General features: G+C 38.9%; 2 protein-coding genes and 1 long non-coding RNA gene across 3 annotated transcripts in view; 1 reads left to right on the forward strand and 2 right to left on the reverse strand.

Moving 5' to 3' along the window:
* Nucleotides 1-1,475: 1,475 nt before the first annotated feature.
* On the reverse strand, nucleotides 1,476-4,327 carry LOC118502044. The gene is made up of 2 exons (XR_004904720.1): nucleotides 3,873-4,327; nucleotides 1,476-2,419 (listed from the first exon to the last, which is right to left on the reverse strand). It is a non-coding gene; the product is annotated as an uncharacterized LOC118502044 (long non-coding RNA).
* Nucleotides 4,328-4,467: 140 nt separating this feature from the next.
* EIF3J (eukaryotic translation initiation factor 3 subunit J) lies at nucleotides 4,468-26,931 on the forward strand. Its single transcript, XM_028505522.2, has 8 exons — nucleotides 4,468-4,618; nucleotides 4,704-4,807; nucleotides 14,233-14,287; nucleotides 14,999-15,090; nucleotides 19,152-19,266; nucleotides 21,931-22,095; nucleotides 23,438-23,511; nucleotides 23,861-26,931. Exons 1-8 carry the CDS (start codon nucleotides 4,576-4,578, stop codon nucleotides 23,990-23,992), a joined length of 780 nt encoding a protein of 259 aa, XP_028361323.1. The 5' UTR covers nucleotides 4,468-4,575; the 3' UTR covers nucleotides 23,993-26,931.
* The window catches only part of SPG11 (SPG11 vesicle trafficking associated, spatacsin), a 104,611-nt gene continuing 102,786 nt past the window's right edge, over nucleotides 25,544-27,368 (reverse strand). The window contains 2 exon segments of the mRNA XM_028505521.2: nucleotides 25,544-26,164; nucleotides 26,641-26,792. Of these exon segments, the coding sequence (XP_028361322.1) occupies nucleotides 25,984-26,164; nucleotides 26,641-26,792 (333 nt within the window). The 3' untranslated portion in view covers nucleotides 25,544-25,983.

A 27,368-nucleotide genomic window follows, 5' to 3' on the forward strand; every position in this document is an offset into this window, starting at 1 on the left:
ATTTCACGGTACAGAGTTACATGGAGACGAGACACATGCTGACATTTCATGTCTTGTAAGATTCTTGGGTAGGTTTGCGGGAGGCAGGGGTAGTTTAAAATTTAAAAGGTCATTCAGTTACACAGTTGTTTACATCAAATCATAAATCTACATATGTAATGAATGATTCAGTGATTTTGATATTTTGTAAATTAGCTTTAACCTGGTTCTATTTGTGATTAAAACCCCTTCAGCCTTATTTCATCTTTAAGAGATTTTGAGTCTGGTGCTTAAGGCACTTCTGTCTCAAAAGGGTCCATAAACAGCTCTACTTCATTTTCGCTGCCATTTACTATCCTATAGCTCTAATGATGAAGTTCTTGAAGGCAGAAGTTTTAATTTGTCAATGAACACTGATCAATTACTCTGCTCACCTGTAAAGCGGATCACACTGCTGTGATTACAGGACTCTCCTAGAGACAAACATGAATCAAAAGTTGGTTTTAAGGACTAAATGTAGTCCCCAGAACATAGTTCTAGACCACTGTTTCCCTGCTTCCTCATTTCAAAAAGCAGCATGCATGCCCTGGCCAGGTGGCTCAGTTGGTTGGAGCATCATCCTGTACACCAAAAGATTGCAGGTTCAATTCTGGTCAGGGCACATGCCTAGGTTACAGGTTCGATTCCTGCTAGGGGCGCAGGATGAGGAGCAACCAATTGATGTTTCTCTCTCTAAAATCAGTGAGTATAGTTTTGGGTAAAGATTAAAAAAGGAAAAGCTGCATGCACAGTACCGTGAATAAATTCTCAACTTCTGCTTCAAAATTGATCAGTGCTGCATAGACACAGCCGATTATGTTTTTCTTTTGAGAGAAAGGGAGAGGGAAGACAGAAACATTGATCAGTTGCCTCCTCTATGGGCTCTGACCAGGAATCGAACCTGCAACCTTTTAGTGCACGTGATGTTGCTCCAACGGACTAAGCCCCCAGCCAGGGCACATAGCCCATGCAGTTTTCCATAGCACCTGCAAACACTACACCTCATTTTCAATTACGTGTGGTTTAATACCTTGAAGTTAATATCCCGAGAACCTACAAGAATTGTACTTGATACAAGATAGGCACTCAGTATTTATATGTTAAATAAATAAGTGAATATGCTCACATTTCAAAGTTTGGACCTCTGTTTATAAGTCCAGAAAATTGACTCATTCAAGTGCAGCCCTGAATTGATGAGACTCAGTGGAACTGGTTCACACTAAATTCACAAGAGACTAATTTTTTAAAGTTATATTTCAATTTCATTTGTTTACTGTTGGCAATTTTCCTCCTTATGAAACTAAATCACAGTCACATGCCTGCTTGGTAAGGGTTGAGCCAGAGGAAGGTCTACTGAAAGAGAATCATCATGGCTAGTATCAAGTCAACAGGACACCCTCATCTGTACGAGGCATCTGCTGAAAGCCTGTCAAGCAGCTTACCCTTTTCTCTGGAGACTGCCCAGATCTTGTTCTTTGGCCTTCAGATTTCACCTACTTTCTGTTAACATTTTTAGATACATTGTCTTAAAACATCTTCAGGCAAGTTAATACAGATGACTATATTACCACTTCAGAAATAGCCAGTCTTGCTTTCCTGAGACTCCACCTTGGCATAGCTGACTGGGTCTTGCATCCTCTTAGTCACTTATTTACCATTCCTAGTTCACGTTGCTGTTATGATGCTGTGGGCTTACTAATAATGTAATAAAAAGGCGTCGTTCTTTGGGACCTGGCTGTGTTAATTTTCTTTTGGGACTACCTTTCATGAAGAGAAACAATGGCCTGATAGGCAGGTTTTTCCTGAGGGGTGGGAACAGTTCTGCATAGACATGTATTCATGTGGTCACTCAACAGTTGAGTGCCTACTCTATGCCACACCTAGACTTAATTACGTACAGCAGAACTTAGTCTCTCAAAATTTCTTATCTAAAATTAGACAACTAGGATGTATTTAAAATTTTCAGCTGAGGCCAAGAATGGAACACTGGAAAGATACTGGGGTTCCTCATGGCATTTAAGGAAGAGCTGGACAACTGGATCTCAAGAGAAGGCAAGAGGCAGTAAGGTGGCCTGGAAAGTCATCACTTCATCAGGAGTTTGTGAACTCCTTCAGGGGCTGTCATCAGCCACCAATTCCCAGGCAGTGAAAGTCTTGTTCCAAATTCTAAAGCTCTGGGAAAGAGAATCTTTCCATAAAAATTAGCCTCAAAACTTAAGAGGCCTAACATAACATCTCTCACAGATCTGTGGGTTGACTGGGCTCAGCTGGACAACTCTTACTTGGGTCTTCTGTGGGTGCACTGAAATGGTGCTTGGAGATGGAATCATTGAAGGATCAACCAGGATGGATGTCCAAGGTGGCTTCTTCACTCCCATGTCTGGCACCTCTGCTGGGATATCTGAAACAGCCAGGGGTTAGCTGAGTATTCTCTTCCTAAACAGTCTTTCCACATGGCTATCTGGTCATAACACCTCTTAAATGGCAGCTAGTTTCCACCAGAGTGAGCATTCCAAAAGGCGCAGGTGCAAGGTTTGCTATGGCCTAGCATTGGGTGTCACTTTTGTCCTATTCTAATGATCAAAAATGAATCACAGGGCTAGCCCAGACTCGAGGAGGGGACCACATAAGGGTTTGCTGGAGTACTATTCTCTAAAAGGCCATCTTTGAAGTTTAGCTACTCAGGATTTTGAATATTCCACTGGGCTACTTATATCACACCTAGGGGCAGATCTAGATTTTATAACATTTGCAGAATATACAATGTGTATATTCTGAAAAATGGAGGTTTTCTTGAAAAATGGAGGGCCCATGCAATGAGAGGCCCTGAAGATAGAACTTCATTAACTTCACAGTTAATCTGCTTCTGACCCCTCTACCCAAATCAACTATGGTAAAAAAGCAAATGTGGTTTCCCACTTATACTTGTGTTCTAGGGCAATTTCCGGACAAGGAGGAATTATTGTTAGCTTTCCCCACTCCGCACCAGAAGTGTTCAGTGTTCAGTTCAAGGTAATCTCATCATTTCAATGTCTAGGACCCAGGTCTTCTGACTTCCAATTGTGAATTTTCAAATATTAACATACTGTGTTTCACAGTGGTACAAGCTTTAAAAAATCTTACTCTATCCTTTCTATACTTTTTCCCTCTGACTGCTCTTTAAACGTTGACACCCTTCAAGGTTTCTTCTCATTCTATCTTATCTTCAGATGGCCTCTTTCACATGATTCTATCCACTGCCATAATCAGATGATCCCTAATATTCTATCCGTAGTCCAGGCTTCTATTGTTCCAAACGTGTAGTAGCCATTTCTATTGGATACCCCACAGAAATGTCGAGATCTGTGTGGCCAAAACTTAACTTATTCCTTCTTGTGATGACAGTCACCATACAGTTTCAAAAACATTTATTGAGCATGCCAGCACTGGGAATACAGTAAGTAGTAAAGAACATAGACAAGGTGCCTGTGCTTCAAACAGACATTAAGTAAATAAAATTAGAGATGTAATAATCGCTATGACAAAAAAAAAACAGTGATGAGCTAGCGTAACTGTGGGAGGCTCGTTGCAGGAGGGAGATCAAGGAAGACACTTTTGCATGGGTAAATTTGCACTTTGATGTGAAAGGGGGGAAAAGTCAATCATGCAGAGACGTGGGAAGGGCACTGTAGGTAGAAAGTCCAAAAATAGGAAAAGGCTTGGTAGCTGCAGGGGGCTTTTCACGCATCCTCCCGCTCCCCCACCGTTAATGTCGCCTTTTTACGTTAACTTCACAATACTGCTTTTTGTTTCAGTCATCACACTGTCGAAATCTATTTCCCACATGTCTATCTTAGATACTTAATTGTGCGTACCTTGCGGACAGGGCTAGAGTTTATGCCTAGTGCAGACCGAGTTCTGAAGTTATTCTGCGAAAGAATGAATCCTGCACTGGCATCAAGCGGCTCACAGGAAGGGAAAATCCTCGAGCACTGGGGCTCTCTCTTCGATCCCTTCGTGACTACCGCGAGGCAAACGTGCCAGGAACTGAGTCCGAGCACCCTAGCTGGGAAAGCTGCCAGGAACACCGCCCTCTGCACTCGGTCCTACCCTGGCGCCCCGCGCACGCCGGCTTCCACACTGGCGTTCCCTCCCCTTACGCAAGGCTGCACCCTCCCGGGCTCGGGGAGCAGGGGAAGGAGTGGCGAGGGCGGGCATGGGCCAGCCAAGCGATATCCCGGCTAACTTTCCCGCAGTTACGTTTCCTCCCACGGCCCAGGTTAGCGTGGCACCATCCCCGCCACCTCCTCTCCCCGCACCGCAACCAACGCGGGACACTGAAGGCTCCGTCACGCCCTCCCCCGCGACCCTCAGCACATCTGGCTAGGTCCCACGCCCCCTTCTCACCCGCGCGCGCGTCGCCGCCGCCAGAGGGGGCGGGGCCTGGGCCCGGGCACTCAGTCAGCCACGGTCCCAGCCTGCCCTGCGCGGGCCAACGAGAGCAAATCCAGTGACTCACCTCTGCCGCGCTAACTCCTCTCTGGCTCTCCCCTCACTCACGCTCACACCCGGCTCGACATGGCGGCGGCAGCGGCGGCGGCGGGGGACTCCGACTCCTGGGGTGAGGAGAAGTTCCGGGGCAGGGCCCGGGCCGGCGCTGGCCCCTCGCTGAAGCAGGCACTAACGTGGCTCGCTCTCTTCCGTAGACGCGGACACGTTCTCCGTGGAAGACCCGGTGCGGAAGATGGGGGGTGTCGGCACCGCGGGCGGGGACCGCTGGGAAGGCGAGGACGAGGACGAGGACGTCAAGGTGGGTGCGGGCTGGCGCCGTCGCGGGCGGGGTTGCCCACCGACGGGCGGGTGGGTGGGCTCTGGTCCCAAGGGTGCCGCCCGGGCCTGCGAGCCCTGGGCTTAGGCGCGAGCTTAGGGCCCGGCAATGCCCTCTTCCCCTCGGCTTTCCGATCCCATGGGCCGGAGACGGCCAGCATGGCCTTTCGGCCTTCCTTAGCGAGGGCGGCGGCCTCCCCAGCCCCAGCCTTTCTTTGTCGGTCCGCGCCCCGGCCCGGATCCTATTCGCTAACTGGGGACTGGAGGTGACAGCATCGGCACGGCCGGCCCACGTGCGAACTTCGTAGTCAGGAGCCTGTCTTCAAGATGAGACTGGCAAGTTGGGGATTGAGCCCCACGGCTTGTCCCATATGGAAAATCTTGCAGCGCACCTGCCTTTTGAGCTGATGTCTCCCCAGAGCCATTCATTCATTCATGTACCCCAAAGGCCCAGTTGTAGAGTTTGTACAATTAGGTAGGTGGAATGTTGTGGCTTAATTTTAACTATTTTTTCCCACACAAGAGAAGTAGAAACAGTAATGTGAAATGACTTTTAGCCTTTCTTCCCACACCCAATGGTAAAAGGATGAACTGAGTACTGAGTGCTAGCAATTATTGGTCAGAAACCTGAGTAGTCCACACAGCGACCTGAAAAATGTAGAGTTGACAGTGACATTAATCTTAACACAAGAGGATATCGAAGATTTGGCGGTTGGAGTAGAGAAGGGGCCAGTGCTTATTTTTTCCTATGCCTTGTAGATATGAACCAGATTTACCTTCGTCGTTCATTTTTGGTTTTTTTTTTTAGTAGCTTCAAAAGTCTGAAGTCCAGCATGTTAAGACTCTTATTAACAAAGTTCTCAAAACTTTTTGATATTTGTGCAGATAAAGTTTTATATGAATTGGAAAATGGTATTTCGTGGTTTTGATTCATTTAGTGAATATTTTACTCCTAACTTCTATTCTTTAGCATTTATTCAACTCTACAAGTCCTTCTGCTTGGGTTGAAAATTTTAAGCTCGAAAATCACTTAACTTACTATAAATACTTTCGTTTGGATTTTACCCTTTTCTCCTAAGTCTGATGAGGTGAATGTTCAAATTATTGAACAACCTGAGGTTCAGAATTGATGGGAGCTTTGCACACATTGGGATTAATAAATGAGTAGTATTGTTGTGAAGATACATAAATGCTTCATTTACATGTTGTATAGACATGGGAATGGATTGTGTTAGCCCCTTCATTTCAAGATATAAGTTACTTCCCTACATTGCAGAGGATTATTTGTTTTGAGCTTTTAGTTCAGATTTGCCCTTTCAATTTTTCTGGGTATACCTGGATGCAGCAGTTAAGACATCTGTAAATGAAAGTTGGAAATAAGTTATTAAATGAGAAGAAAAGATTAGGGAAATCTGGACAAAAGTATCAGAAAATAAGGTTTGAATGGAGTAGTCTGGACTGATGTCATGAAGTAGACTGAGATTATTGGCTCTAAATGGTGTCATTTCTGATAAATATAATTCTGACCACTTGGAATTAGTTTTGGAAATTTACAAGTTGTAAGGGACCATAAAAGTCATTTTGTCCAGTCACTCTTTCAGTGCAGGATTTCTTTTCTTTTATACACAGCTTATTTCTGTTAAATAAACTTTGAAGTTTATCTTGGAGAAAAAAAAGCTGAACTTGTCTGTTTTATCTCTGAGTTTAAACATTGGTTTAATTCTGTTGAGTTTTTTTAAGATTCTCATGATATTATATCCATGGAGTAGTTTGATTCCTGGACTCTGGAGTCAGATAGACCTGGATTGATATTGTTGTCTTGACAGTTTCTGTATTTGTGGTCATAAACAAGTTTTTTAATCTTGCTGTTTTAGCTTCCCAATCTGTAAATTGTTATTATAGGAGCTGGGGAGGGCTGTTATTTTACATTTTAAATGAGATAGTACAGGAGGCATTAAGCAAAGTTGGCACTCAATAAAAGTTAATTCACTCTTCAAGATACAGTCTTACTTTTTCAGGCTAATGGACAGTGTGCTTAGGCTGTTTAGGTCTAGTGCTTTTTGCCACATTTTTTATTTCCTAAGCTCAGGGGTAACTTCTCTCCGTAGTGGCTATTTACTGTGAATTTTATGTTTTGAATGCAATGACCATGTTTACTAAGCAAGTTTTTGCTTGCTCAAAGGTTATCAGTCTGGAGTTGAAGTTTGCCTCCTTGGATGGTAGTAATACCAAATTTCTGAATTCTAATGTTTTAGTACCTAATCCTTTCCTAAAGAGATGCAAAGTTAAGTTCTTTTGAGATCGAGTAAGTCATAGCCCTTAATACAATATGAGAATTTTTCAAAAGTCTTCAGAAGGTATGTGGAAACAGTAAGTTCTTCAGTTTACATCAGTATCTAGTGTTTAACCTTTAAGAATATAGATTTAATGTCATTTGTAATGTCCTGAGAAATGAAAGAACTGATGTCTTTGTTGCAGTAATGTACTCCCACAGTTTACAATATTTCAGTAGACATTGTAGCATTTTGCTGTGCTTGACTTTTCAGTAGCTGTGTGGCAGTAGCAGAACTGGATTTAGGTGAAATTGTAGGATTGTTAATACTCATGGATTTATTTTCTTTTTCTTAACTATACTGATGTTATGTAGAAGCAGTGGGAGGCATTATTCACTTGGTATATATCACTGGACTCTCCCCATTGCTGAAATGATGTGTAGGCTGTGTTGGCAAGAAGGTAGTGAGTATCTACCCACTGCAAGCAGGGGCAATACAACTTTTTCTGCATTTTACTAGTCTTCTAGCTCTTTAATAAAACAGACTAGAAGCTAGATTTATGCCAAGGATGTAGAGTTTGTTTTGAGAAAACTGCTCCTGATTGTGTACAGGCATTTGCTTGAATAATGTTATTAATAGAATTTCTTTTAAAAATCCTGGAGAACTGACTTAATTGAAAACTGCTGGCCTCATCCTACCCATTGAACCATCTTGTAGAAACCTTTGTGGGTTAATAGCTTAAACCTACCACAGCAAAGGACATTTTTCAAGCATTGGAAATAGCACTTCTGAAGAAGGGGATCCGTATTTCAGAGAAATGGGAGATTGTTGGGAAATACTCAGAAGGTGGGCATTTTGCCAGAAAATGGGTATCTTGAAGTGTATATATAACTTCTTTGGAAAAATTCCAAACACAAACAGAAAGAAAAGTTTAATAAACTTATGGCCAATCTTCTTTCTTCTATATCCCCACTTACTGCTTTCCTCCTCTAACCAGATTATTTTGAAGAAAATCCCAATATGTCATTTCAATACCCTAACTTTAAAAAAAAAAAAAAAATTTATTTATTTATTTTTAGAGAGGGGAAGGGAAGGAGGAAGAGAGGGAAAGAAACATCAGTGTGTGGTTGCCTCTTATGTGCCCCCTACGGGGGCCTGGCCCACAACCCAGGAATGTGCCCTGTCTGGGAACCTAACTGGAGACCCTTTGGTTCCCCACCCAGCATTCCTTTGGTTCACAGTCTGTACTCAATCCACTGAGCCACACCAGCCAGGGTAATACCCTGATATTTTTTATTAGTGTATGTTTTTAGTAAGGAAGCATATCTGTTACTGAAAAAATACATAATGTTATTGTAATGTTGGAACACTGAAAATAAATAAGCCACTTGTTTCAAATTCAGTGTCTTGATTGTGATCTTCCTTAGCTGGGAATTTAAAGTAGAATTGATTGATAACAAACATACTAAACAGGTAGGCATTGAGATAGAATTCAACTAAGTGCTGACCCGTACATAACAGGATGTTAAAAACTTAATGAAATTGAATTAAGTGAATGACTGGGCTTCCAGAGACCAACAGAGTTCTGAGATGGTAGAAGGACATTTTTACTTCTTTTAAAATTTTTATTTATTTATTTCTTAGAGAGAGGGGAAGGGAGAGAAATATTGATGTGAGAGAGAAACATTGATGGGCTGCCTCTGGTACGTGCCCTGACTGGGAACCAAACCTACAACCCAGGCATGCGCTCTGACCGGGAACCGGTGACTTTTTGCTGTATGGGGCTGGGCTCAACCCACTGAGCCACACTGGTCATGGCTGAACTTGTTTTAAAAACTGAATTTTGCTGGGAAGTCCAGCTTTGCCAGAGGTGTCAGAGTCAGTACAGTTTATACAACACCAGCCAGTAAAAGGCTCTTTTCCTGCAAGAGATTATGCTTTATCTAAACCAAATTACTTAAAGAAAAAGAGGAAGGAGTGTATGTTAGCGGGCTATGGATATGGGGTAGAAGAATTTTACTGCTCTGTTGACGCTACTTCTATTTGATAATCTATAAATATATCTTGCTTAAGTTGGAAAACATTTTCACCCCTAAAAGTGTTCTTTCATTGCATGTGACGTTCTGTAGTTGTATATTATAAAAAATGACAGACTAACCAACTACTGGTCACATTGTTAGAAATAAAAAGAAAGCAGGATTTAATTTTTTTGTTGTTGTTTTCAATTGGGAAGCAGTTTTTAAACCTGAAAAGCAACCATATCTTTCAGAGCAGTGGCCGAAATGATACTGGATGTGTATCTGTAGAAGAGTATATAGATAAGCAAGTAGTAGTTTATAAACAGCCTTTTTTCTAAGCAAGCTAGTCATTTTAGGAGAGCAGCTTGGCTGATCTTTTGGAGATGAATTGGACATAATAATTGGAAGATTTATTGGGACCTAAAATAATTAGGGTAAGTAATTGGATATTGATAAGTGTTTTCTTGAAGCAAATAACCATTTAAGGCGTATTCCCTATTTTAAATGTTAATTCTAGGTGTTGCTCTAGGCATCCTTTTTGCGTTTTATCTGGATTTGTTGTCAGCATTTATGAAGTTCTAGTGTTTACAGAAAATTGGACAGATTTAGACAATTCTACCTTACATTTACTTTTTAGGGTACTTTGCAAATTTTATAACTAAGGAAACAAAAATTCTCTGGTGAAACAGAAACAAAAAGTTTCTGGTGAAAGCTACCTGGCCTTTCACTATTGGGATTATCTGTTTGGAAATGTGACCAGTCACTTTTTGCTGATATCACCGTGCTCTCTCCTTTAGGGATTTGTCACCAGTATAGTAGTAAACTTCAGGGCAGACTTGTATCTGAGCACTCTTGGGTTAGGGTGACAGAAAACGCATCCCTTTCAGTGGTCCTGTTATGAACTAAGGCATATACGTCGTGGTTGTTTCCAGGACTTATAGGTAACACTGCTTTTGCTACTAAAATCCTCTTTTGTGGAGGTCTAGGTAGTCTTATTGTGTCTGGCTGATGGGACAGCTTAACTTGACTGTCTGGGGTAGGGTTTTTGCTTTGATGGGGAAACCAGAGATGGATAGAGGTGTGGGACATAGTGTGATTGAGATACCGAGGGAGCAGTGATATGGCGGGGGGGGGGGGGGGGGGGGGGGCTGATATTTTACCAGGAAAGGGAACTGAGGAACAACAGTATTGAATAAAAATGCTTTGTTGCATCTGTTTCTCAATTTTGTAATTTTTAGAATAGAACTGCTTGTTTTAAGCCATACTTCTCCCTTCTTAACCTTTTAGTACTTGACGTGCTAGAGTAGTTTCATAAAGTTAGTATAAAACCGTCACTGGCAATTTGAGATGGGTAACTGATGTAGCTGTAGCTGGGCATATCTTCTTAGTATGTACATAACCCTTCTCTTTGATGAGCTCCCTTGCTCTTCCAAGGGTAGCTCATTCAGAACTAATTGAAAGAACAGTTTTGGTGGGGACAGACCTATCTCCCAGATAGTTATTTTATACTTTAGGACTTAAGTAAGTAATCATGTAATCATGTTTACCACACTTTAAAGGAATTTGGCCCATTCAGAACAAGTTCCTTCATTATTTTTCACTGACATTGTGGGGTACCTATCTCTGGGACTTAGTGTCTTTGTCTGTAAAATAGGGATATGACCACCTTAAAGGACTTTTGTGAGGGGTACTGTGTTACATATAAAGCCCTTTGCACAGTGCCTGGCACAAAGTAAGCTCTCAATAAATGCTCTCTATCTATCATCATCATTATCAGAAGAGAGCTATAAATATGTACTCCTGGGAGATAAGCAAATGGTCCTCCTATTTGAAGCACTGCCTAAGTCTCATACCACTCACAGACCCAGCTCTCCTATGTTCTTTGGAGATTAAAACAAAATACCTGGTGGTTAACTTTTTTCTTTTTCTTTATTTTAGAGAGAGAGGGAGAAACAGACAGACATTGATTGTTGTTGTCCACTTGTTTATGCATTCACTGGTTGATTCTTGTATGTGCCTGACCTGGGGTCAAATCTGAAACCTCTGTGTATCAGGGCGACGTTCTTAACCAACTGAGCTATAGTTACTGCAATATTATTGACTATATTCCCTATGTCTGTACTTTACATCCCTGTGACTATTTTGTAGCTACCGATTTCTACTTTTCAATTCGTTTACCTCATTCACCCAGTCCCCCAACCCCTCTCTCCTCTGGCAATCACCAATCTACTCTTGGTTTGCTTTCATTCTGTGAACTTTGAACTGTGGGCTAAATTACCAAGGTAAGGTGATTATAAAAATATTTTTACTTTATATAAGTTCTTACTATTCTGCTTATAGACCTTAATTAGGATTTTTTGTTTCTTTGGTGGATTTATAGATTTTTATTAATAATAAAGCCTTGGTTAGTGTATATTCCTAGACTGATTCAAATTTATGATCTGTATTGTTGTAAAATTAGAAGCTTGATGTCATAGTTAAGGCACATTAGTCAGCCTCTGCATCTTCCAGTAGTATTAGGGCTGCCTGCTCTGCATCTGCCATCCTGTGGCTCAGCTTCAAATGGTGTGTCATAGTGTGCTTAGACAATGACCAGGCTACCTGTATACCAAAGCACTATTTAAACACAGGGCCACGCCTGTACTTATTAAATTTAACCCTTCTGAATTCTGTGGAGCCTTTAGAAAATTGTGTGATAATTGGTTTATTTTTAGCTCAATGACTGTGTTAGGCATAGAAAAGACAAGAGTATAGATCTACTTCAAAGTGCTCTGCCCAAGTTAGGGAAATGTGTTCCATGAACCTGTTTAACAGTTCTTGAATCCTCTTACATACTGAGTGTGGAAAACAGTTTATTCTTGTATTATTTATTATTATATTATTTTCCATATGACCAACTGTAAACCCACTTTTCCCCCACCCTGCACTGTATTATATAGATTTCAGTAACCAGGGTTGTGTTGTATGAAATATTGCTTGAAATAATTGAGCCAATAGTTAGGATGTGAGAAAGTAAGAAGTATAAAGTCCTTATTTTTTTTATTTTAAAACAACTGAATTTAAGAGAGACTGTTGGTTTGGTTGTCTTATGTTTTAATTTTTAAATAATATTCATTTATTGATTTTAGAAAGGAAGGGGAGAGAGGCTAGAGGGGGGAAGAGACAGAAAGATCAGTTTGTTGTTCCATTTATTCATATATTCATTGGTTGCTCCTTGTACGCGTGCTCTGGCCTGGGATTGAAACTGCAACCTTGGCATATCAGGACGATGCTCTAACCAACTGAGCTAACTGGCTATGGCCTGGGTTTTAATCATTAATGGAGAAACTTTTTTATGAAATTTGACAAGTTGATATAAAAGTTCACATGGAAAAGCAAGCAAGCAGAATGGCTGGGAAAACACTAAAATACCTGAAAACCTACAAGAAGAGACTAGCCCTAACCTACATGAAAACATACTATAAAGCCTATGTAGTTAAAGCAATATGGTACTGGTTTTGAAGAGACAATAGACCAGTGGGATACTACAGAATACAGAAATAGACCAGATACTTATGAAAATAATAGTATATGTTAAATGATGGGGCAAAGGACGATTTTCTTTTTAAAGATTTTATTTATTTTTAGAGAGGGGAAGGAACGGAGAAAGAGGGAGAGAAACAGTGTTTTGCAAGAGATACATCAACCAGGGACCCGGCCTCCAACGTAGGCATGTACCCTGACTGGGAATCGAACCAGTGACCTTTCAGTTTGCAGGCTGGCACTCAATCCACTGAGCCACACCAGCCAGGAGGATATTTTAATAAACGATTCTGTGACAATTAGGTAACCATTTGGAAGAAGATAAAATTAGATCCATGCTTCACACTATAACATAGAAACTCCAGATGGATCAGATATCTAAATGAAAAAACAATGAAATCATACATATTCTAGAAGAAAACTCTTTGCTGTAAGAAAATCAAGAGTCAGTGAAAGAAATGATTGATATATTTTACCGCATAAATGTGGTGGGGTGCATGGCACTTCATGGGGAAACATGAGAGGCATTTCCTCTAGGAGAACAACAGGGCAATGATGTCCATTATCTCTACCTCTATTCACATTGTGCTCTAGATATTTAGCCAATACAGTTAGATAAAAGAAGTCAATTGTGGGGACAGAATTGGTAAGGAAGTAAAGCTATCTCTTGTTTGCAGATGATATGGTAGTATACCTTGAAAACCCTAGAGAATCAATGATAAAACTAACTTAATAAATGAAATCAATAAGGTAGCAGGATATAAAATTAACATACAATTAACCAATGTTACCCCAATAAATTAAATTAAAAAGTAAAAAAAAAAAAAGAAAAGCCCTAGCCAAGTAACTGGGTTGGTTAGAGTGTTGTCCCATTACGCCAAGGTTGCAGGTTCATCTCTGGTCAGAACACATATGAGAAAGCAACCAATGAATGCATAAATAAGTGGAACAACAAAGTAATGTCTCCCCCATCCCCAGAATCAATTTAAAAAATAATAGCTTTTCTGTATACAAATAACCAGTTAGAGGACATAAAAGGGGGAAAAACTATAATAGTAATGCAGAACATTAAATACTTGGGAATAAACCTAAAGAGAAATGTGGAAACCTCTAAGAGAAAAACTTTAAAACACACTTTGGGAGATATAGAAGTTAACTGGAACAAATGGAAAGAGCCCTTTTTCTTGGTGAGGGCAGCTCAACATGATAAAAATGTCAGTTTTCTGCCTTGGCCTGTGCGGCTCAGTTAGTTGGGTATTGTCCCGCAAAGTGAAAGGTCACAGGTTTGATCCCCAGTCAGGGCACACACCTAAGGTGCAGATTCTGTTCCTGTATGGGTGCGTATGGAAGGCAGCCAGTGGATATTTCTCTCTCACATCAATGTTTCTCTCTCTCCTTTTCTCTCTTCCTTCCCCTCTCTTTAAAATCATTCAGTAAACACAAAGATAGATATCAGTTCTCCAACATTAATTTATCAATTTAATGCACTGTCAAAAAATACTGATGGTTTTTCCATGGAGTTACACAAGTTGATAATAAAGTTCAAATGGAAAACTAAACATGCAAGAATTATTAATGGAGTTTCTTTCCTTTAGGATAATTGGGATGATGATGATGATGAAAAAAAAGAGGAAGCAGAAGTAAAACCAGGTGAGCCACTGGGGTTCCTCCATTTTTGGTTTTATGTCTTGATGAGTATGTGGTGCTTTAATGACAAAATGCTCATAAAATTGAAAATTTTGGTATTTAGAAACCAAACATCATCCCATTCCTGCTTTATTTTCTTCTTCCTGCATTTCTTCTCTCCTCGTAACAACATAATTGAGTTAGATACCTGCAGTTTTTGTTTCTGAATTATTGTTAGGAGAGAGTAAAGGGTATGGCATTATAGTTCAGTGATCTCAGTCCTGCCTGAAGGACTGGGGAAATATGAAGGGAGATGTTTGGATCTTAGGGGTCAGGTTAGAGAGGAAAATAGCAGAGTCCCCTGAACATTCTCGTTCTTTATTTGCCAGGAAATTACCGTATGAAATGGAGCTGGGAGGTGGGGTTTGGTCTCTTGAAGTACACAAATATATCTGTCTCATCCATAAACTGGAAAATAGTCAAAATTAATTGTTTTTAAACATTTTATTTATTTATTTTTAGACAGGGGAAGGGAAGGAGAAAGACAGGGAGAGAAATATCAGTGTGTGGTTGACTCTCCTGCACAGCCCATTGGGGACCTGGCCCACAACCCAGGCATGTACCCTGACTGTGAATTGAACCAGTGACCCTTTGGTTCACAGGCCGGCACTCAACCCATGGAGCCACACCAGCGAGGCCTCAAAATAATTGATTTAAAATTTTCTTTACTTTTAGAAGTAAAAACTTCAGAAAAGAAAAAAATAACAGAGAAGATAAAAGAGAAAGAACGGCAACAGAAGAAAAGGCAAGAAGAAATTAAAAAGCGGGTAAGTACTGTTGATTTTCAAAAATACAGAACTCTCACATCAGCAGTGGTAACAGTGTCTTAACAGGCAGCAAATATTACCTGACAGTTTGAGTGGCTTTGTAAAGACTTTAAATGGACATCATTAGATATGAGAATCCCAAAACTAAATGTGTGGTGTTTCCAAAAAGCAACACCCCCAGAAGCTTTATATATTAGAATGCCTTTTAAGTTTTCACAAACATTTGAGAACAGTGTGATTGTGTAATGACCATGGTAAGTGATTTTTTTTGCTTGTACCTGTAGTTCTTTCTAATTGTGATTAGTCTTTATTTGCAGTGTATGTATTGAATGAAATACAAAAAGCATCCATTTCTTTGCCATGCACTGTATGTTTTTGTTTGAATATTTGGAGCAAGATCAAGAATCTTCTATTCAAGTGTCACAGGTTCGTTTCCCAGCCAGGGTACATGCCTGGGTTGCAGGCCATAACCCCCAGCAACCACACATTGATGTTTCTCTCTATCTCTCTATCTCCCTCCCTTCCCTCTCTTAAAAATAATAAATAAATCAATAAAATCTTAAAAAAAAAGAATCTTGTATTCATTTGTTTTTCGAATAGAAAACATTTACATGATTCAGAAATTAAAACAGTATTAAGAAGTACTCCCAATCCTTCACTCATTCATTCTGTTCCTCTTCCTCTATCCCTCCCATAAGTAAATACTGGTTTTTTATGTCTCCAGGGTGTCTTTATGCATTTGGATATAACTGTATATTCTTGTTTTTTTTAAAATAGTTTTCACCTCCCTTTATTTAATATATTATGGAAATCTTTCCATATCAGGTTATAGACAGTTTTTTTTCCCCTTGACTTTTCATTAAGAAAAACTTCACACACAAAGTAAATAAAATAGCATAATGAGTAATTATATACATCACAGTTGTTGTTGTTTTTTTTTAATATTTTATTTATTTATTTTTAGACAGGGAAGGGAGGGAGATAGAGAGAGAGAGAGAAACATCAATGTGCAGTTGCTGGGGGTTATGGCCTGCAACCCAGGCATGTATCCTGACTGGGAATCGAACCTGCGACACTTTGGTTCGCAGCCCGCACTCAATCCACTGAGCTACACCAGCCAGGGCTCATCACAGTTGTTAATATTTTGGCATATTTGCTTCATCTATTATTTTTTTTAAGTAAGATCAAACAAGTAACAAATCTTATGCATTTTTTCAGTTATCCCCAAGTGGAGTGCTTTAGAAGTAATGCTGTGCTGTGTGCTTCATACTGTATCACATCAGTAATGTGTGTCCTATTTTAGTGATGCTAAAACTGATCACAGGGTTAAGGTGGAGATAGTTGGATCCTTCTCATAAAATTACTATTTCTTCTGGCAAGTAATCCAGCTTCACGTCAGCTTCTCACCTAATAGTTTTGTATCATTGATCATTGCCTAATTATTTCATTAGGTATTGTAGAAAGGTGCTTCTTCTCATTTAGTGATTTCTCTTTTTGTATTGGCTAGCTTTTTTTTTTCTTTTCTATTTGGTTACTTTGAATATGGTTTGTAATAGAAAGGCATAGTAAAAGCTTAATTCTTTTCTTTTTTTTAATTACCAATTTTCAGAGTAAGGAGTGGGTGTAACAGCTTCAAGTGGTGAAAAGTGAGGGATTTTGTGGATTTTTTATTTTTAAACTTATGGACTTACAGGTTTTTATACATTCATTGTTTACTAAGATACAGTATTTTTTTTTTTTGATGCTCAGATTGTCCCAAGTTTGATCAGTAGGAGTCCCTTTAAATAGTTCCTATTTTTATGCTTTTGACAGAACCCCATTAGTCTTTGAAAGCTTCTTTGTTTTCTAGTCCAATAAGATGTGCCAGGATCACCTGATAAACTATCCTTCTTAAGTGTGGAATGAGCTACTCCTCTGAGATTTCTTTTAGTGGGAAATGATATTTAGGGGACAAAGCTAAGTACTTCTAGTACTTAGTACAATATTATTGTGATAGCCTTGCCATCTTCACCCTTTGTCATGGATTAAGCTAGGAAAGTGTGTGTGTGTAATCATTAGTTCATATCGACATTTTCTCTTATTCTTACCATTAAGACAATGTATTTTAATAATACCAACATTACTAACAGTGTAAAGCTGCTAATGAAGTTTAGGATTTCCTTGCAATTCCTTTGGTTTAGAATATCTCCTGCTAAGGATGTATAATTACGTCCTGGGTTCTGAAGTCATTTGAATTCTCTTCCCTGTGTCATTATGTCTAGTTTGATACACATTTTTTGTTTTCAATTTTAAGGTTTTTATTTAATTTAACTTTACTTTTTAAACATGCAATATGTTCAGAAGTCAAAAGTTCTACTGATTGGCTCTGGCCAGTGTGGGTCAGTTGGTTGGAGTGTTGTCCTGTAAACCAAAGGGTTGCAGGTTTGATTACTGGTCAGGGTACATGCTTAGGTTGTGGGTTCAGTCCTCAGTTTGGGTGCATGTGAGAGGCAACTGATCGATACTTCTGTCTCATATCAGTGTTCCTCTCCCTTTCTCTCCCTCCCTTTCCCCCTCTTTAAAATCAATGAGCATGTCCTCAGATAAGGATTAAAAAAAAAAGTTCTATTGACTGGATCTTTCTTGGTCATTAAAGTTAGAATTATACTTATTTTGTATTTTGTTGTGTCTTAATATTAGTGTCTTAACATAAACCTTAGTTTGAGTATACTCAATTTATCTTAGGCCAAATATTGAGATATATTTATTTTTGATGCAGGAAATACTTGATATCCAGACTTAACTATTGGACAGTTAAATCAAGATATTTTCTTTTTTCTTTCTAGAAAGTATTCTGAGATTATCTAACTTGGCAAAAAAACTTTCTCATCTTATCCATGAGAAATAACATGGTCTATTACAGAAGTGGACTTTTGAATTAGAATTTTCAAACTGCATAGGCATGGATAATTGTGAATGGCACAAATTCCCTTTACCTTTTCCCACTTTGATAAATTTTCCCTCATAGTAAAAGCAGTAAGTGTTTGTTGTACAAAATTTTATCACATTATATAGAAATGATATGCATTTAACTGTTAACCATTGTCCCAGAGAAGTGTGATTGGGAAATAAGTGACCACTTCTGTTGTGTTTTAAATTTGTTATAATGATAATGTGTTATGTTTTTCATAGTACAAAGCAACATGATAAGGAGGAAATATTTCCTGATTCTTTGGGGGAAAAACATTTTTTAAATGTTTTCATACTGTTGTCATAGATATACCATACTTTATTTAACCATTCTGTTGTTGAACATTCAGTTTATCTCTAAATTTATTTGAAGTTACAAATATTACTCCTCTGGACATCATTGTGGTTAAAATTTGTGTGCATCTTTGGTTTCTTAAGATACATACCTAGAAGTGGAATTATTTGAGTAAAGCATATAAAAATATTTTAAGGCTTGATACATTACAAAGTTGCTCCCTAGGAAAGTTGTTTCAATATTCAGTGTTAGCAGCAGGGTTTGAGTGCCATTTTCACCTTACTTACAGTTTTAATTCTTTATTTCTATTAATTTTTATTATTATTTTTATTTTTAGAGGGGAAGGGAGGGAGACAGAGAGGGAGAAAAACATCAATATGTGGTTGCCTCTCATGTGCCCCTCACTGGGGTCTTTGTCCTGCAACCCAGGCATGCGCCCTGACTGGGAATTTGAACTGGTGACCCTTTGGTTCGCAGGCTAACATTCAATCCACTGAGCCACACCAGCCAGGGCTCAACTCTATTTTTGAAAAAGGTTCGAACCTCAGCTCTGTCCCATTACCAGCTCTGTTACCTTCTGTTACTATGGGCAGGTTGCTTAACTTCTCTGTGCTTTGGGTTTTTTTTCCTGTAATGTTAGGAAAAGAGTAGCTAAAATGTTTAGAAGAATGCCGAAATACAGCATGTAAACACTTTGTGTTTGCTATTATTTATAATGACACGTGCTTATTAAAAACGCATACAATATAGATAGATGTACTGGGTCCACCTATGATGATTCCAGCCTTTTTAAAATTTCAATTCTGTCTCATTTTAGTTAGAAGAACCTGAAGAAACTAAAGTGCTAACACCAGAAGAACAATTAGCAGATAAACTGAGGCTAAAGAAATTACAGGAAGAGTCAGACCTTGAATTAGCAAAAGAAACTTTTGGTAAGTGGGAGTGCGATTACAATGCAACATTGAGGTTCCAAGTAACACTGGGAAAGTCTTACTAGTTATGAAAGTTCAGAAAACATCTTTTTTGAAGAAATATACTGGCTAACTAGATATTAGAAAGCAGTTTTTATTCTCTTTATATTTGCAATATCATTAATTATGGTAGAGTGAGATACATGGTCAGATTTTTTAATAATTGTTTTGAATATCAAATAAAAGATTATTAAGATAAAAGGTCATTGGACCCAAATAAAGTCTATCACTTTTTAAAATGTATTCATCAGCTGGATGAAATGTCGCTGGAATGTGAGGTCTGTAGTTTTAAGTATTGACTGCCTGTAGGGCTGTCCTATTGTTTTAAGGCTGGATAAGGCTTAGACAATATTGCATGCTGGTCCTGGGAGAGGGAGTGGTGATCAGGGGGTGGCATTCAGCGTGGGTCATGCCTCCTTGTGCTCAGGGTAACTTCTTTCTGCAACCTTTCTTGGCCCTCACCATGCCCTGTCTCTATAGTGCATCCAGTTCTGTATGCCATACCCTCCGTTGTGGTTAGAGATGAGATAAAAGACGTTTTCAGAATCCTGTAAATACTGAGTTGGCCAAGAAGTCCGTTACGTTTTTTTCCCATAGGATTGTTCTGGTAGTGCTTAGTTGTCTTTAACTTCATTCCAAATAATTTTGTTAGAGTGTATCGTGACAGTTGTCATTATCAGTGTGCATTTAAAAAAAAATCAAAAATTGATGAATTTTTGTGCAGCCATTTTAATATTGAAGATGGAAGGAAATAAAGATTTGTGCAGTGTATGGAGAAGGTGCTGTGACTGACTATGTCAGAAGTGGTTTATGAAGTTTCTTGGTATTGACATTTTGGCCAAATAATTCTTTGCTGTGAGGCTGTCGTATGCACTGGAAGATATTTAGTAGCATCCCTGGCCACTGGAAGCTGGTAATGGGAGATAGCCAACATACTCAAAATACCCAAATTAATAAAGTTATTGGTGAAAATGAAAAATGTTTTTATTTTATGGGAAGAAACATAGCAGACTTTTTGGGCAACCCAATAGATAAATTCAGTGTTCCAGGAGGAGAGTTACATGGCACAGAGGGTAAAAGGAACATGGCTGGAGAAATTAGAAGCTCTTACTTTGTTTAACCAAGTTCGTTGTTGTCGTCACCTATTGAGTACTTTGCAGAGTAGGTCATGTTGAAACAGTTAAATAACTTGAAATGAAAGCCTAGCACCAAGGATTTAGTCCTCCCACCCCCACCCCTATTAAATCAAGCAGGCTGACTGTAGTGGTCATTTCCTTTCCAACGGGAAGTATGTCCTTGTCTTTCACCGGTAATCTCAACAGTTGCTCTTAATGCGCCTGTCCACTGGTGTGTGCTTGCAATACCTTAGCTGCACTCATCTCATTATAGAGGGCACTCTGCCATTATCCTGTGCCTTCATAGGGTGGGAAAGGCCACCCATGTGCTTATTAAAAGAGAAGAGTTTATGTGGTACCCATAGATTAAAAGGCAAAAACATGCATTCATAGTCATTGTTTGGTTAATAGGATTTTAGGGTTGTGTTTCTCATATTAAAACACTGAATCAGAGATATTGTTAACAACTAATTCACTTGCCTATTGAGGAGAATACAAAAGCGTACCATCTCTTGCCTAGAATCCTTTTAGGACACGGGTGGCAAACACAAGGCCCGCAGGCCCTCCACCTTGTTTTATCCAGCCCGGCACCTTGTTTCTACCAGCGGCAGCACTGAACTCCTTGCCCCTAGTTAAGGAGTAGTTATATTTATACAGTCCTAAAGTTATTCAGCTCTTTGAAGGCAGCTGTGAGGCTGATGTGGCCCCTGGTGAAAATGAGTTTCACACCCGTTTTAGGACGTATTAATGTTTTTGTTGGGATTTAACAAATGGTTTGCTCCTGCTTAGCCTCAAGAGTTAGCTATATATTTTCACAGGAATCATCTTTTTTTTATCCTTTCTCTCCCCACTTTACTATGGGCCTCTTTTAAATGTTTTTTTTTTTTATTTTATTTTAATCATTGTTCAAGTACAGTTTTCTGTCTTTTACTCCCATTCCAGCCTACCCACCCATCCCTCCCCACTTCCCTCCCATTACCACCCCCCGCAGTTTTTGTCCATGTGTCCTTTAAATTTGCTCCTATAAACCCTTCCCATTCTCCCCTGAAATTCCCTCTTCTCTCCTAAATATGTTTTTAAATGTGTAAGATAAAACATGGGAATTTACTTAACAAAAGAAATCTTTTAATATTGAAACAGGTATTGAAATATTAAAATTACTTTTGCTATAGTAATTACATGGCTTCTTTATTAATGCATTAAATAAGATGGAGGGCAGGCTAATAGGTAATGTGATTTGAAAGGAATGACTGTGAACGCTGTTTCAAGGTATCTGTGACAACGGTGATGTGATACAAAAGTATCTGATCTCTATTGGTAGCTGTCAGGCTTTACTAGTACCACTGCGATTTGTTGCCGGTAATCAAAATACAAGGAAACAATAAATTAAAGGGCGCAGGTTAAAAAAATCTGTGCTTTAGAATGAAATAACAGGATTTTTCAGATAACTAATTATGTTATAAACTTTTAAAATCCTTCTGGAATTTTCAGTGCTCCCTTTGTGTTACAGGTGTTACTACTAATACAATTTATGGAATAGATGCTATGAACCCATCTTCAAGAGATGACTTCACAGAGTTTGGAAAGTTACTAAAAGATAAAATTACACAATATGAAAAGTCACTATATTATGCCAGTTTTTTGGAAGCCTTAGTTCGAGATGTATGTATTTCATGTAAGTAATTATAATCTGTAGCTCTGTGAGTGGTTTTTAGTAAGGACAGACTCAGGAAAGTGGCAGTTGACTTTTTTGGGGTAAGGGGATGCTATAATATAGATTTAGGATTTGCTTTTTAGCAGTTACTGTGAGAATATTCTGCAAATATGCAATTACTTTGAGTGGTTTTGTTCATTTTTTGAGGCTGCCTTTTTAATGTTTTTACAATGGCTTCCTAAAGAGACATCTGAGATTTGTTGCCAAGCAGCTGATGAAAAACTAGCTTATTCTTTTATTTATATATTGAAAGGGGCTAGGAGTGTCTTTTGGAGAAAATGCTCTTTGGGCATTTTAGAGCTGAGACCACAGCAAGTGTCTGTTCATTTTACAGATGAGGAAGCCTCTGACCCGGTGCAGGTTGCTCAGCAGAGCTGGCACCTATTCTGTGTCCCTGGGTGTGGTTCCAGGCTCCGAGAGGAGTCACACATTTCAGTGGCTGGGTGTGTGGGAGTGACAGCTGGAGTGGTGCAGCACTAATGTGTAAGGGGCTGGTTTTGCTAGTACTGTACTTACTGTTTTTAAGATTGAGAAAAAGGAATTCTATATAATGAATTTTGAATTGGGTTTTATTAGAGGAGTTATTACTAAGCTGAGGGTTATATGATCAGTTATACACCCATAGTTGGTGTACTATTACACCCATACTATTTTCTCTGTTTCTGAAGGTGTTCTCAAACCAAAACTGGACACATTTTTGGTAGCTAAAAACTGATGTCTGTTTTCAGTTTTATATTTTTGTAAAGAGGGAAGGATATGTTATCCACTCTAAACAGGCTTGTCTCCTGGTAGGACACAGATTGCTGAGATACCTACTATTTTCATTCTAGTTCCAGTCTTAGACAGTGGAGACCCCAGGGGGTGGGTGGTTGTCTTCTGTAGGTTTAAGAATTGTCATTCCATGTTTATTCAGCTGCTCCTCACTTAGAATCAGGGATGTGTTGTGGAAGGGCATGGTTATCTGGTCGGGTAAGGAAGGATGGTACGCAACATTGAGCTAGCTATAAAGACACTTTTAGTTTCTCTTTGGTTGAACATTAGTGTCTTGATGATAATGGGTCATTATAAAGAAATTATTGTTGCTGAGTTTGCCATTTTACTTTGAATAGTTCTGATTTGTAAGCCTGACTATAGACTGAATGATTCTTTACTCACTGTGTCCAACAGGAGAATGATAGCTTTCTCAAAGTTATTGGAGTTAATGATAAATTAGATTTCTCATAACACATAGGGAAAAATGTATATTTTGCCTTTACTTGTCCCCCCAGATGACTAAATATTAGTGGTATACTTTTTTTTTTAGTGGAAATTGATGACTTGAAAAAGATTACCAATTCATTGACTGTGCTTTGTAGTGAGAAACAGAAGCAAGAAAAGGTAAGAGCAAGCTCTGTGGCTCCCTGGGGCACTGTGTGTTACATTAGGATGACGTTACAAACATAGTATTCTCAACAAGCCTAGGAAATTTAAAGGTCAAGCAATTCACCAACACCCTTTAAATTGGAAAAGAATAAGTGTGTGACATTTACTGTCTTTTTTTAAACAGACATGTTCACAGTCTCAGTTTCTGAATTAATAATAGAAATTGCCCTGTTTTAGGTATGGGATCTCCCTTAGAACTAAAGTTTTCTGGGACCAGAGGCTTTAGTATCTCTTTGAGGGTTATTATACTAGACTAGATGCATGTGGTAGGTAAGGTCTCATGAATTTACTCTTTTTTCTTTAGCAAAGCAAAGCCAAAAAGAAGAAGAAAGGTGTGGTTCCTGGAGGGGGATTAAAGGCCACTATGAAAGACGATCTGGCAGATTATGGTGGTTATGATGGAGGATATGTACAAGACTATGAAGATTTCATGTGACATTTTATCTCCTCTGGTGTCTTCTTTCTGTTGTCCACAATCCCTTCAACATGTAGCACAACTTCCTTTCCTTTCAGTTCTGCCAAATGCTACAATCAGAAGTGCAGTATCTTTTGTGCTGGTTATTTAACCCCTTGACGCTTAGGTGCTAATGTGCAAATGAGGGAACTTGTATCTTGCTGCCAAGGGGTTAAAATTGGGAACCTCAGTTGCTACTAAATCATAGTTTTAAAAAACAAACAAACAAAAAGCTAATAATGTTGTCATTGTTGCTATTTGATTCTATAGCAGCAGTCACTAAATTGGAAATAAGGGTTGCAACATGACAAAAAATTGTGTAGTATTGACCAGCACCGTTCAGTAATACAGCCTTAACCATACCTCCTTGAACTACTTCATAACTTATCAAGAAAAGCAGTTTGCAGCGAGGGCGTGTGGTGTGCACCTAGTATTAAAATTGCTTTGTCTTAATATTGAGCGTGAGGATATTAAACATGCATTGTGAAGAAGACTGCTTATCTCAGAGTGAAGATATGGCGGCTGAAAAGCACTAGTTTGATACTCAAAAGTTAAATGACCAAAACCCTCTGACTTTGAAGCCGAAGAAGGTAAACCTCTCCATTATTGCATTACAAGTCATGGAATCTCTTGAATGCAGACTGTGTAGTTTATCAGACTATTCTACTGATGAAGTGCTTCGGATCGGGGAGGGAAACCCTAACTGTTTTATTTGCCTGATTTGAGTGTCTGAGAAACAAACTTTTGTTCTCCTAGGCTGCAATGGAACAACTTTAAACAGGGTTTTGGCATTTCCTTTCCTTTATAAAACATGCTCAGCAAGCTGCACCAGTTAACTACAGTTTGGTAAATTGTTATGTTAACAATTATGACATCTGCAATGTTTTATAAAGCAAATAATTTAATAAAATCACTATTGTGAGGACTTAAATTTTGTGTTACCTCCCAAGAGATATTTTTGGAGTATAGAGCACAGCTCTTGGGACTAGAGTTCTCTATATATTTACAAAGCTTAATAAATGCTTGATGAGTAGTTAATAGCTTTAAAACAAAAATGATTTGTGAGGCCCTCAATAGTGTCACTCTAGAGCAACAAAGGTATAGGGCTGCCTTCCTCTTTTTATTTATTTGGGGAAATTGGTGGTTTAGATACTAAGGCCTAATTAAGTACCTAGAATTATTTATTTGGAGTAATTGAGCTTATAACTCAGGTTATGGCTGTAAGCATAGATTGAGTATCTTTATTATACATTTTCTTTTAAGCATTTTAGCCAAATTTGTGATTAGAGTCTTTTTTTTTGCAACTGTCACAGGCTCAAAAGTAGGGACAGAAGAAAAATACTTTCAGTTTCTCTCATGAAGAGGAGGGTCGATCAAAGCTCTGTAGGCTACTAAGTGGAAGACAGGACCATCTAAATGATTTGAGGAATTAACAGAAAGCAGTGACTACACAGCAATAATTAAGAGCAAATAACGATAATTTTAAGGCAGACAAGGGCTAAGATTTTCTTAGCAGTTAATAATGACATGCACTGAATTTAAAATCTATTTTATTATAGAGATCAGTTTCTAACTAATGGAAATGTATATCTGTTCCTTAACTGTGTAAATAATATTAAATTCCTTTGAAACTGGAATCTGTAGGCACAGGTATTCTTTAATCAATATTGTATCATGTCCTAAAGTAAAAGCTATCCTGAGGAAGATGAAACTTTTGATCTTATCACTAATATCTATATAAAATGGTACAGAGGAACAGTCACTTTTAAAACAGGAATTTCCTTGTGGAAACTCATTCTTTATCCACTGTTCACAACAGACTGACTGGTATGATCAGTTCTGGGGTTTTATAACTTGGACAACAAAGATCCCCAATGTGTTATTCTACTGTGATCACAAACATCTGTCAGTATCTCATTTCAGGACAAGACAACAGGCACCGATGTAACCTTGCTCATGTCATCAGAATCCATCTAACCTGCTAGCATGTCCTTTAGACAGCAACCTGTCTGAGGGTCCTTCAGAAGCATATTTACAACATCATAAAATTTATGTTCATATGCCAGCTTATAATACAGGTAGACATCTTCACAACATGTGAGTAACTTCTTCAGGTTTTTCACAGCCATCTCAGTAGGCTGGCGTTGTTTAACTCTGGACAAACATAAGAACGTACAGGTTAAGATAATGCAGCTTGAGTGAGGACTGTCAGCTCTGACACTGACTACCTACAGAGGAGAAGGTGTGGTGTTAGACAGAGTCTGGGAAATTATCTAAAACTAACTAGCATTAGGGGGGCATTTGGTAAACAATGAAATTGTTTCATTAAAAATATATCTTAATGCTTACCTTAATTAGAGTAAGTTTAGTACACCAAAGGGGACCTCTGATGTTTAGAGTTTTTGGTGCCTCAGGCTAGCTGAGTAGCTGTACTCCCATCTTAAGTACAGAGTACCATAAAGTGTTTTCATTCATCTATTTGCATAAATGTGTTAAAAAAATCTCTCCTTTCTGGGCATTCTTGACATCTCTCTGTCATCTCAAGCAGAGGGGTGGCTACAGGCATGTTATACTTAGCCATAAAATTCTTAACCATGCCTTAACCAAAGTAGAGGCATTTTAATACTTACTTTTCGGAAATCTCTTCAAATACACTGGTTCTTAGTAACCTTTGCTGCTTAAATTCTTCCAAGTAATTAAAGTCTCCTTTAAGAATCACTTGTTGGTATAGAATTTCAGCCCAATCGGGAACAAAGTCATAGGCCTCAGCCACAATAGAAGCCTTAAAAGGATGGAAGGAAGGGCACCATTGAAGCCTTTTTAATGTAAAATTGAAGGCAGATTATTGTAGAAAACTTAACACTGTACACTCATACAGTGAATGTGATCATTATCAATCATATTAAAAGGCTCTGTTTATATCAGAATTGGTGGAAAGTTTGGTGTTAGTTTGACATTTCCCTTCCCTTAAACCCCCAAACACTGACCAGTGGATTAATAAAACTTTTAAAGAACATTTTCATACTAAACTGTATAAAGAACAGTGAAAAGTCTGATTCTCTGAAACTATCCCTTCTCATTAAGGGACTAGAACCAGGCTCCTGGGAGCACTTGACTCCCTGTGTTAACCTGGGTGCAGTATCTGTAAAATGCTGGGGCTGAGAGATGCTTGCAGGATCACTAGCAGTGATGTTTCTCTGAACCTCAACCGTCTGAGGGGCAAAGCTGTCTGTCTTTCTGCTGGCCTAACAATGTGTCTTAACCATTCCCCACCCTTTGTCCAAACAAGCTAGCAGGAAATACTACCATAGAAAGGCAGTTTGTCATGCAGCTCAGTCAGGAGAACTGAACAGTCCTG

This window comes from Phyllostomus discolor, chromosome 1 (genome assembly GCF_004126475.2).
Source record: "Phyllostomus discolor isolate MPI-MPIP mPhyDis1 chromosome 1, mPhyDis1.pri.v3, whole genome shotgun sequence".
NCBI classification, from domain to species: Eukaryota; Metazoa; Chordata; class Mammalia; order Chiroptera; family Phyllostomidae; genus Phyllostomus; species Phyllostomus discolor.

What these genes read in the sequence shown, in the direction of transcription:
- EIF3J (XM_028505522.2), top strand. Translation starts at nt 4,576, where the DNA reads ATGGCGGCGGCAGCGGCGGCGGCGGGGGACTCCGACTCCTGGG. An exon ending in GGGGGACTCCGACTCCTGGG is followed by an intron (nt 4,619 to 4,703) that starts GTGAGGAGAAGT and finishes TCTCTTCCGTAG; the next exon opens with ACGCGGACACGTTCTCCGTG. An exon ending in ACGAGGACGAGGACGTCAAG is followed by an intron (nt 4,808 to 14,232) that starts GTGGGTGCGGGC and finishes TCTTTCCTTTAG; the next exon opens with GATAATTGGGATGATGATGA.